At 42.8% G+C, this 11,497-nt stretch overlaps 2 protein-coding genes across 4 annotated transcripts in view; one reads left to right on the top strand and one right to left on the bottom strand.

Annotated features, from left to right (window-relative positions):
- Positions 1–654: 654 nt before the first annotated feature.
- armc3 (armadillo repeat containing 3) lies at positions 655–8,532 on the bottom strand (the record flags this gene model as incomplete). The annotated part of the gene is made up of 16 exons (XM_080515263.1): positions 655–858; positions 1,539–1,701; positions 1,950–2,117; positions 3,768–3,862; positions 4,038–4,206; positions 4,458–4,594; positions 4,851–5,100; positions 5,652–5,760; positions 6,086–6,238; positions 6,366–6,549; positions 6,785–6,979; positions 7,120–7,295; positions 7,440–7,508; positions 7,716–7,841; positions 7,959–8,076; positions 8,485–8,532. 16 exons carry the CDS (start codon positions 8,530–8,532, stop codon positions 655–657), a joined length of 2,364 nt encoding a protein of 787 aa, XP_080371389.1.
- Positions 8,533–10,145: 1,613 nt separating this feature from the next.
- The window catches only part of pip4k2aa (phosphatidylinositol-5-phosphate 4-kinase, type II, alpha a), a 28,250-nt gene continuing 26,898 nt past the window's right edge, over positions 10,146–11,497 (top strand). For all 3 annotated transcript variants that reach the window (XM_080515342.1, XM_080515341.1, XM_080515340.1), the window contains exon 1: positions 10,146–11,105. In XM_080515342.1, coding sequence (XP_080371468.1) covers positions 10,965–11,105 — 141 coding nt within the window. In that variant the 5' untranslated portion in view covers positions 10,146–10,964. The remainder of the gene's footprint in view (positions 11,106–11,497) is intronic.

Here is an 11,497-nt window from a genome sequence, read left to right as displayed (position 1 = left end):
TGTGTGTGTGTGTGTGTGTGTGTGTGTGTGTGTGTGTGTGTGTGTGTGTGTGTGTGTGTGTGTGTGTGTGTGTGTGTGTGTGTGTGTGTGTGTGTGTGTGTGTGTGTGTGTGTCCTGAAGTCAGGTGCGCGTCGCCTCCGCGCGCTCTCTGCGTCTGGATCGTTCGTGTCGCGGCGGGTTGGAGCCGGTGCTTCCTCCGCTGAACCCGGTTGTCGGCGGCATGACCCGGTCAAAAAGCACACAGCGATATAGGGGGCAAAGACTGGCCTGCGTTTATGGCCTCTTTTATCGCACAAAAAAAAAAAAAAAAAAACACTCCGTGGTAAATAAGTAGCTGCTTGATTAAGGTAAGTAATGAATCGCATCATTTATTTCACCATTAAATTGAAATGTAAAAATAATGAAAATAAACACATATCTAGCAATTTTTCTTTTATATTTTGTTTTATTCCAATGCAGTATATGACACTGTCTCACATAGTTTGCACTCATTAAAGACTCGTTATTGAACAGGGTTTGGTTTTTTTTTCTTTATTTATCAAAATTTGCATCTGAATAGCCATTTACGTGAGGTGAATTATAATCATCACAGATCCGTTTCATACAGTCTGATTAAGGAATGTCTGAACAGCCCTTTACCACTACAGTCCAACTTTATATGGTCTGGTACTGCAGGGCAGCAGGAGTGTTGACTGCCAAAAGACTTCCAGGCTGGTGCATGAGGTCCACGATGAAGCGTCTGGGCTGTGAAGACTTCTGGCTGGCGGGATTCCATTGCAAGAGGAGGATCTCATTCCATGCGCGGTTGTACTCACCCCTGACAAGTGTGCAGCTCAAACCAATGCAATCAGCCAAACACTGAAAATGCAAAGATGAGCCATGATGAAATGTCACTGGATGATAGTTTTAGTATACCATTGAAAATGGAGTGGAAATAGAAGTAGATACAGATGGAGGAATTTCGCAACTTCAAGTGGGAATAAAGTCTGCATGAGGGTTTAACCTTTTCCGATCAGTGTTAAAAATAAAGTAAGGATGTGCAGGTCTGGCAAATGTTAACTCATGTGCCTGCTCGATGCTTATTAGGCCTAGTTTTCACAACAGTCTTGTGAAAGTGAAAACATCATGTTTGCATTGTTGTCTCAGAAAAGTTTAGAGTTTACATAGCAACATTTTCATAAACAATGAAACTATGTCGTTTTCATGTAGGGCTACTAGTGGGTGCTGTTGATTGTCTTGGAAATGAAACCGCCTGCATATAGAGAACATTATGCTAGAAATGTTCATAATGGCTGTATAGGGACATTCGAGTTGCATTGCTATTACAGTGACTCTCCACTATAAAACTACCAAGTCCCAGGAGAACATGGACGAGGAGTTACGCCACTCTGGAGGCCTCCATTGTTATTGTCCATCCACTCGTGCATGTGCATAAGAATTTTGTACTACCGTTGTGGTGCGCAGTCGGAGCATTTCAGAAAAGTGGTGTTTTCCTCCATTTTCACGGAGTCAATGTTGGAGCGTTTACGTTGAGCTACCTTGAAAAGAAGTGCCCGATGGCAGTAGATGCCCCTGCTGATCAAACCGATGGGAATAACATTCGACTGAAGCTGAAACTTGAGCTCACTGAGGCGCAGCATCCAAGGGAACTCGTGCAGCTTTTCCATCTCCACTGCTCCACCCATGGCTTCGCTCACCAGCCTGACACACACACACACAGACCAGTATACAAAAGGCCCATCACAAAGGACAAAGCCTCAAAATCTGAATAATGTTTGTTCTGCAGCCCCGCAGACGGTCTCATGTTGATCCATTTTTAGTGAACTCTGTCGATATATTGAAAGTGCAAAGTCAATATACAAAATTACAGCCATTAATTTACTTTTTCCCTCCACTTTCTGATGACACCTCTGCACGTCGGCCATGTGCCAACTGTCTGAATGAATCACCTGGCCAATGTGGCAAACTGCTCCTGTTCATCATTCAGTGGCAGGATGGATTCGTTGGCCTCTTTAATCAGAGTCTGCAATGAGACATCATCCATCATACTCCATGGTTTCTCAGTGACAGATTCGGATTGAGCCTCGTCTTTCTGTTTGTCTTCCTTTTTCTTTTTCCTGCAAAAGAACAAACAGTGAGGTGAAAGCTAACCAAAGCAGCCGTGTCAAAACAGGGAAGAATATCTACAAATTTAATAGTGTACTAAAATGAGACAAATCAAAGGGGTTTTTAAAACCCCCTATCAAACAAGGAATGACATTCCCCTTCCGGAAAGGTTTTAAAGCCACATAATTAGGGATAATATACGGCAGTACTGTAAACATCCTCTCACCTCTGTGCCTTACGATCACCCTTTGTGCTGGTGTCCAATTCTGATGGGTTACGCTGACTCTCTTCTGGCGCATCTGTTGTCTCTCTGCAACAGGAACAACTAGAAAACTTCACCATGGATATGTTTATTTCAGTTTTACAATTTATAAAAGACAGCAAATGATTGTGTGCCTGTGTGTGTGTGTGTGTGTGTGTGTGTGTGTGTGTGTGTGTGTGTGTGTGTGTGTGTGTGTGTGTGTGTGTGTGTGTGTGTGTGTGTGTGTGTGTGTGTGTGTGTGTGTGTGTGTGTGTGTGTGTGTGTGTGTGTGTGTGTGTGTGTGTTGGGGGGGGGTGTCTAGAGTTAAGAAATCAAGAAAATGTAAAAGAAAGTGAATCATTCTAGTAAAAAGCTTAAATCCTACAAAGCAGGGCCACAGATTACATAACACACGGCTTACGGATGCCTGAGAAGTGTGCGCATGGAACGTGCAGAGAGAACATAGTGGTGATGGACTCCACTTGAGGTACCCTGAGGGGGTACTGCTCTTTTTGAATACGGTAATTCATGAAAGAAGCTGTGTGCAAGCATGAACAGCATCCAACACATCAGTTAGTCATTACTGCTGCCTTTTTAATGGTTTTGCATTATTGTGCATTTATAAGCATTTATGAATGTGCAGGCAAGTGCAGAAGTCCGGCAGTGTGAGTATAAAGGCACAGAGTGGGCCTTTTTTTTTTTTTTTTTTTTTAAAGGGGGGGGGGGGGGGGGTCGTTTACCCTGAGAAGCCACATCAATGGGGCACACTAGAGTGAGGGGGGAAAGGGAATGAAAAGAAAATAGAGCACTGGATTGGTGCAGTGAAAGGGAGGGAGTTAGTAATCTAACAGCCACAATAAATTGCTTCAACAAACAACCTGGCTAGTATACTGATGGTCCCTGTACATTGATTTGGGTGAGTGTTGTGGTTGAGGTTCTATTTCTCTTTTCTTTTTTTTTTAGCTTTAAAACGTGCGACATCAACATCAAAATCTATATTTTAAACATATCCAAATGTACTTTTTACCAGATTCGAATTTTGTGTAGATTGATGATATGCTTGGCAATATTCTTATACTGTATTTATATTGTTTTTAAAAGTTATTTGGCCTTGCATTAGGCAAGTGGCGGCATGTAGTAGCTTCCCCATTTCTAACAATCTGTAGTACATTAAGGACAACCACAGAAGAAATTATTAGATAGTTGTACTATGTATTGCAATAGGTGTTGCCTGTGCAGGATTTCTTGAATTATTTAAATTTCTTCCAGCTCACAATACTCCTGCTTCACATCTATAATGGCAACCTAAACAGTGTTTTGTAGTTTTCACTTGTCATTGCATGGTGTCCTCCCACTCATTGTATCAGATTTATGTATTTACCCTATAAATGTATCACAAATGAAACAAATTGATTCATACTCTGTTGTTAGGTTGATAGCAATGATGGGTCGATGCTGGTTGACCGGCTCCGTGGACAGTTCCTCTAAAGTCAGAATCCTCTGACTGGAACAGGACTTAAGGGGGGGAAGAGGCACAAACAGAGAAAGAGAGAGGGAGGGGAAGAGGGAAACAAAGGGGGGAATTATTTGGGTTACTGAAGCAGATTTCATTTAGTTTACATTTTAAATGATCCAACGTCATCACCTGCATTGACTTTCTATAGCATATAAGCAGCCAGTGGTAACACACCTTTCCAGTATCGTAGAAGCCACTCGTGATTATGTCAGTTGAGGCCAAATGACCTGTCAGGCTGTATTTAACTGACAAGTTGGAGTGAAGCAGTCTCATCATGGCCAGATTGCTGACACGGCTCCTACGATTTTTGGACTGATTGATTTCTTGTAGTAATTCTAGAGCTCTGAGACACAACAAGCACATAATGAAATATTTAGACACTGACAATTAAGATATAACACTTACAAACATAAAACAACATCCCTTTACGGTCCTTGTAATTCCATAAATACTGTCCTAGACTGCCATCTGCTGGCAAATTGAAAGATTAAATTCAGAGGGAAGTTAATTTAGGGGTTTTTGTACGAAATTCCTCTCTGTATAATTGCTGATTCTATCATTCTGTTCTAATGTGCAGTGTCAACTCGGTCTTACCCATATTTGCACATCTCCATAGTGGTCAGCTCGTCACTGGCACAGACATTCACTGCCAAACATGCATTGTGCAGCACATCTTTGTGAAATGAACGCAGCAAATTGACCAGCAGCTGAAGACCTCCAGCTCTGTGGAGCTATTGACAGTATAGATTAGATGCTAGTAATTATGTACAGCACTTAAAATATGGTGGTTGGTATTTATGACTTTCTGTTTATTATTCAAGGAGTTTGTCATGAATGAAAAGTAGTATAACAATAAAAACATCATCTGTAAAGTGACATTGCCTTTATGCAGACTATCAAACTTCATGACTGTTATGACTATCTTGCCACCATGAGAAAAAAACTAAACATGAAAGCATTCTGAAAGCCTTAAACACAAACACCAACCTCCTCTCTGGCTCTATTATCACAGGCAAGCACTGACAGGCACTGTGTGGCGCTGATCAGGATCTGTGCGTCGGAGGATTTCAGAGGCTCCACCAGAGCCTGCATGGCTCCATGTGACAAGATGCTATTGCGGATCACCTCCTGTTCAGCCATGTTGCGAAGCGTGGCGGCAGAGCTAACCACTGTCTTTGGGCAGCTTTCCCGCAGTTGCTGGACGAGGATCTCATGGCCTCCTGCATCATACACAGCACTGGAAGACACAATAGAGAACTTATTGTAAACCCTGAAGAACTGACGGTAAATCCAATTTTGTACATTCATATCTGCATCAAAAAAATGTGTATTTATGGAATGTGTAGGTCACGTGTGTTTGACTCATTTGAATTCTACAGACCAATAAATAAATATCAGGAAAAACATCAGAGATGAAGCTTGTGAGTGAATGATGACTGATTAAGTGTCTGAAGAACTAAGGGACTATGACTATTTAGTCAGACAGTGAGAGATGATAGGTTTGAGGAAAATCCGTTTCGGTAACACAAAAATGTCAAAACACATTTTGGAGAGGAGACAGAAGGAGAGACACAAGGGAGAATCATACTATATAAACAGATTTATGGCGAAGCGGAGAGGAAAGTGCACTGTTCAAATAGCGCTCGCTTTCCAGCCTCTCTCACTTATCCAAATACGGGTATTAGTTCATATAATTAAGACTTTGATGAACAATACATTTTTTGTGAGGAAAGAAATATGAGGGATGGTTGAAATAGGTAGGTGACTTTTGGTTTGTCTCTCACTCACAAAGCATTGAGCTGATTGCTGTAGGTGAGGTTAGCAAGGGCCTGGGTTGCTGCTTCTTTATTTATTGAACTGTTACTGTTCAGCGACTGCACCACTGCAGGTATACCACCTGAAACATACAAGCACAGAACACAATCCCATTATTACCTCCGCCAAGGAACCCATTAAATTTTGGCGGTGATCCGGATCAAAATAATTGTTACAATTGAAAATTTTCATTTCACAATATATAGTCTTATGTTCTTTCAAATTCTGAAATAAAACCATGTGATCACTAAACTACATAAAGTAATAAAGGCAGTTGAAGTAGATGTTGAATATGTGTCATTTCCTTGTGTCCATGTCTGCCCTTGGCGGAGGTCAGAAATCTCCACTTGCTCTTGTAATTTTGTGAGTTTGCTGATGCTGTAGCAGCCCTGTGAATGTGTACGTACCCAGGTCTCTGAAGCAGTCTTTGCTGGCTTGGTGGAGGCTCATGGCTGCCACAGCGTGACAGGCAGATGTTTTCACATTGACATCAGCCACATTCAGAAGATCTACCAGAAACGCCTCCACTTTCTGCTCACAGAGTAGCTTGAGACTCTCAGCTGCACACACACAAACACATGTACACACAGAGTGAAATCAACAAAACACACAGCAACCTCAAGTATATAAACTGTTATTTGAACATTAAATTTAAGTTGTCATTTTCTCGCCTTTTTCTGTACTTACAGTTCTGAGCCATTTGGGTGATGCACTGAACAGCTTTGGATTGGATTTCAGGTGTGCTGCATTTGAGTAAAAAATCCATCAGTCTATTTAGGTTTCCATCCTCTTGGATCAGATGAATACTTTCACTGTCACTCAAACAGTTTGCCACAACTTGCAAGGCCTCACTGTGCAGATCACTGAAATCCTATGGGAAATAAAAGGTAAGAAGAGGATATGGAAGACACAGACCATGACTAATACAGAAAAACCATTAGTGGCTGAAAAGATACTTACCGGTAATCAAATCAATCCAAACCATTTCCAACTAATGGTGCAATTATAACGTGCAGATATAAGCAGTTATTACCATCTCATAATTATACAATTTTCTATTAACACTGGGTGGATGGATTATGATGCATGTCATTTCTTTCACGTACCACGTTATTGAGAATATCCATGATCTTGTCAAAGCCTTTCTTGTCTCTGAACATCGCGAGTGCGCCTTTCTCAGTCGTGACTTTCTGCAGTGTGTTCAAAACCAGATGTTGAATGACAGGGAAGTCTGAGTAAAGAAGCTCCAGAAGTGGAGGGATCAAGTCCATCTCGACTACCATCAGACGGCTTTTGTAGTCCTTCATACAAAACAAACCCAAAGAAAAGGAAGGAGAATCATCCTCAGATTACATGTTATAAAACGCACAGTGACGCATGCCATATTCAACTTCAATTTGCTTTTTGCCCATCTTCCCTCCGGCCAATAAGTGTGAGCCACCTGAACTAGGTTGAAGACGACCTCCAGCGAGTTTTTCTGAACGTCTGGTTCTGAGATGGACAGGAGCTGGATTAGAGGTGGCAGGCCTTGATTGTCAACGATCTGGACCTTACAAACGAAATCCACGGACAGAGAGGCCAGACACAGTGTTGCAAACTCATGAACAACTGTATCTTCTGAAAAGAGGTGAAACCATAAAACACAAATGCTTCATGAATGAGGACACACAGAAACAACCTGCTACACATTGAAACATTGTTGATTTTTACTTCCTTTGTTTGATTGCAATCCATTCTGAGTCATAAAATGTTATTACTTACCTTCAAGTGAAAGTTGTTTTATTATTGATGGTATAACATCTAGCTTTTTGAGAGCATTCTTTACATCACCTTTTGGATAAACAAGAGACAAAGGTACCATTGGTTATTTGGAAAGGATACGTCATCTTAACCAGTCTGTGAAATACTCAACAGACGAATGCAAAATCTGGATGGTGAGGAAATAAGACTTTGCAGTCTCCTTGCCACTCCTTGTATTGTAAGCCCTCAAACTCTGTTGCAGTTACATCTGCATAGATAACTACAGCTGGCACCCACCACTGGTGGCCATGGTGCCCAGGGCCATGAAGGCGTTGCGTTTGACCAGCTTGTTGTTGTGAGTAATGATCCTGCAGAGAGGCTCCAGTGCCCCGAGTCCCAGCAGAGAAACTTTATTCTCATCTCCTAACAGCAGGGGGGGACAATGAACAAGAGAATGAAGCATATGGGCTTGAAGTTATAACAAGGAGTATAAGAAATACATTTTAGTGAAAGTTAGCGGTGAGGAGTACGTCACTTTACCTTTTTCTGCAAATGTGTAAATTGCTTTACAGGCTTTGACAACAATGTCCTCCTCTGGAGAGTTCAACAGCAGCACGGCTGTTTCTGGGGTTTTACTCTCAACAGGGAGTGGGTCAAACTGACAAAGAGGGAGAGAGAGAGAGAGAGAGAGAGAGAGAGAGAGAGAGAGAGAGAGAGAGAGAGAGAGAGAGAGAGAGAGAGAGAGAGAGAGAATATGAACTGGGGAACCTGGATATCCCACTAGCTCCCCTTTTGGGAGATACTTATAACTGTAATAGCAAAGTGTCAGCCTTAATTAATATACAATGCTTTTATGAATCTATGTGGATCAAGATATAAAACCATATGGGTCAAATATCCAGAAAACAAATTAAATGGAAATTCTGCCTTTGAATGTGTGCTCCATGAAGGTGTGTTTGGGCATCTCAACAACTGTTTCAGTGAAAACAAATGTCACGTTTTAATCGTGAGTAATAATTAAAGATGTACTGAAAAAGATGTTTTTCAGTACAGTCATCTTCCTCACCGTTTCAGGACATGGAGTCGAACTCTCCCGCTTCCCCTTCTTTCCCATTCTGTGGCCTGAAAAGAAACTATATGCGTGTACCAACGGGGTGTAGATGACAGTATTTTTTTTTTTTTTTTAATCCAGAGGAAATTTTGTTGTACAACTGAGGCAGGCACGAGAATTAGTTTAGCATGGTGAGGTGTGGCTGTTGAGCTAGCTGAATGCTACAGTGTTTTGCCATTTGGTGTACGTAGAAGACAGTGAAAAGTATGCAGATCACGATTTTTAAATAGTATATCTTGTGTTGTCTTACCTTTCTCCAATAGCTATGGAATCCGTTACTGATTTTAACCTACAAAACACGAGCAGCCATATGCAGAAAGCTCCGCGTTGGGACAAAGAAGGTTTACACTTCGTTGCTAGGCAACGACTGTCAAGCGAGGCTCATGGTGCGTTTGAGAGAAGAAGAAGAAGAAGAAGAAGAAGAAGAAGAAGAAGAAGAAGAAGAAGAAGAAGAAGAAGAAGAAGAAGAAGAAGAAGAAGAAGAAGAAGAGTCACATCAGAAATTATATTTTCTAAAAGTAAAAAAAAACTCTGGAATCAAACTATAACGCAGCTAAAGTCAGAATAGATTGATTTAATTGACTTGTGGGTAGTTTGCTAGAAACAAAACAGGATTTCCATTTGTGTTCATAATTTCGCATTTGTGAATTATTGGCAGATTTTTCTCTTTGAATATTAGCAATTTCTTGTTTTTAATGTACCCCCCTCCCCCCCAGTTGGGAAAGTGACTCCCCCATTACGGACTAATCGAAAAGAAAGATCCCAGCTGCATGAAGCCATCATATAATAATCAACCATTATTGATACTGTATTAATTTGGGTTATACTGTACAGGCCAGTGTTGTCATTCATAAGAAAATAGCAACGCATGTGTGCAGAAAAGACAAATATAAAGCATGCAAAATTAAGAATGAGCCCAAGACTCTCTTGCGTGCTGTACCGCGATTTATTAAGGTATAACACTACAAACGGGCTGATTGTGGGATGTGTGCATTGGGTGGACGGTAGCAGTATTGCGATATAAACGATCAGTAGTGAGGGGTGACTCATAAAGCAATAAGGCATAAAGCCCGCCTAAGCTCAGTCCTTGCAGAGAGGTATACTGACACAGCATTGTGCCAGAGGAAACAGCACAGCATGCACCAGAAAACCAAATGACCTCTAAAGACATTACCTCTGGTGGAGTGGGACATCATCACTCTGCTTCCTGAAATCAGCCTCAGATTAATCTCATCTAAAGCCAAGAATGGGTGCATGTCCAGGGATAGTTGTGCAGGGGTCTGTTGATGCATCATTATTTATTACAAGGCTGCAAAATAGGGCGAATAACGCACGTGCGCTCACACCATAATCCGTCGATTGCATTCCGGTCTGTAAGAATGAAATGTGTAAATGTGTATTTTGATAATGAAAAGGCTTATTGGTGCTCGTAAAAAAAAAAAAAAAGAAAAAGAAAGAAAGAAAAAAGAAGAAGCAGAGCACGGCAGCAGAGGCCTGGTGGAGGGAGGGAGCTGCAGCGAATCAGCGCAGAAGACACTGCAAAGCTCGAGCTGTCACCTCCCATCCGTCCAGCTGTCAGTGGACGGCAGCACACATGAACATCAGTGCTGCAGCCGGAGAGGAGAGGACCACCCGCTCAGCTCACGTCGGTTGCACTTCAAGCAGGGCACGGACATGACAGGATACACCCTTGTCATTTCTCCGGACTAAACCAGGGACGCGTAGGAGGAGCAGGGCTGAGCCGCTTTGGCTGCAAGCAGCTTGGCTAATGGCAGTTAGCTCGCAGGCTAACGGCTAACTGCACTGCTGGCTGGCGAGCGAAGGTCGGAGGAGGGGGAGCCCATGTTAGCGAGAAGCTACACCCCGTAGCGTCTTTTACATGTCATTTTTTAATAATTCATTTTTTCAACCGCGCCATATCTCGCGTCGCCCCCGTCACGTGCTTTCGCGCAATTTTTTAATTATTTTTTTTAGCTTTTCGTGCGCGTTTTAATTTTCTGAAATTGCCCGTCGGGCTAGCGGGAGCGAGCTAGGCGGCTATGCTAACGCCAGCTCAGTGAGGGCTGACATCGCTCCGGACGAGTCGAGGAAGGAAGAGTGTTGACTTATGATGTGGGCTGGGGGAAGCGGAGGAGATCAGAAGTATTAGCTCAAACACACCGTGTCTTTTAGATTTTCGCTGTTGTTTTATTTTTTATTTATTTTCTGGTCCTATACCGATCGCGGTGTGGGTCCACACCGTAACGCGAGCTGCGTGGGACGTCGGATGCAGACGGGGAATCGGGGCACTTTGATTTTGCGAGCCGTGGCTAAATGAATAGTACTGATATTACTGAGTCGTGAGCTGCTGGTGGCCGCTGTGCCAGCTTCAGGTTGAAGACACTAGGTTCGGGGGGATTATCGCACGGACTGCAATAACCAGTTTGCTCGAAAAGATGGCTTCGGCGAGCAGCATTGCCGCATCTATTGCGAGCAAGACGAAGACGAAGAAAAAGCACTTCGTCGCGCAGAAAGTGAAGCTCTTCCGTGCCAGCGACCCTCTGCTCAGCGTGGTGATGTGGGGAGTCAACCATTCGGTGAGTCAGACCGCCTAATGTCCCCGCGATCATCCTCAGCTCTCTCTCCCTCTCCCTTCTCTCAAACCTTTCAAGGTCCCACGTTAAGTCCCACTCGCTGTCATGTATGGACATTTGTGTTATTGCAGCTGGTTTGACAAATACGTGATGACAGCTGTCAAATGTGCGAGGGGCTGCAAAGCGTGCTGTCCTCCTATAGCAAATCATGAACTCTGTGTAGTTGAGCCCGCAATCATTACTATGCCACAGTGTGTGTGTGTGTGTGTGTGTGTGTGTGTGTGTGTGTGTGTGTGTGTGTGTGTGTGTGTGTGTGTGTGTGTGTGTGTGTGTGTGTGTGTGTGTGTGTGTGTGTGTGTGTGTGTGTGTGTGTGTGTGTGTGTGTGTGTGTGTGT

Source organism: Blennius ocellaris, assembly GCF_963422515.1.
Source record: "Blennius ocellaris genome assembly, chromosome: 19".
NCBI classification, from domain to species: domain Eukaryota; kingdom Metazoa; phylum Chordata; class Actinopteri; order Blenniiformes; family Blenniidae; genus Blennius; species Blennius ocellaris.
This window is presented reverse-complemented; position numbering and strand designations above follow the sequence as displayed.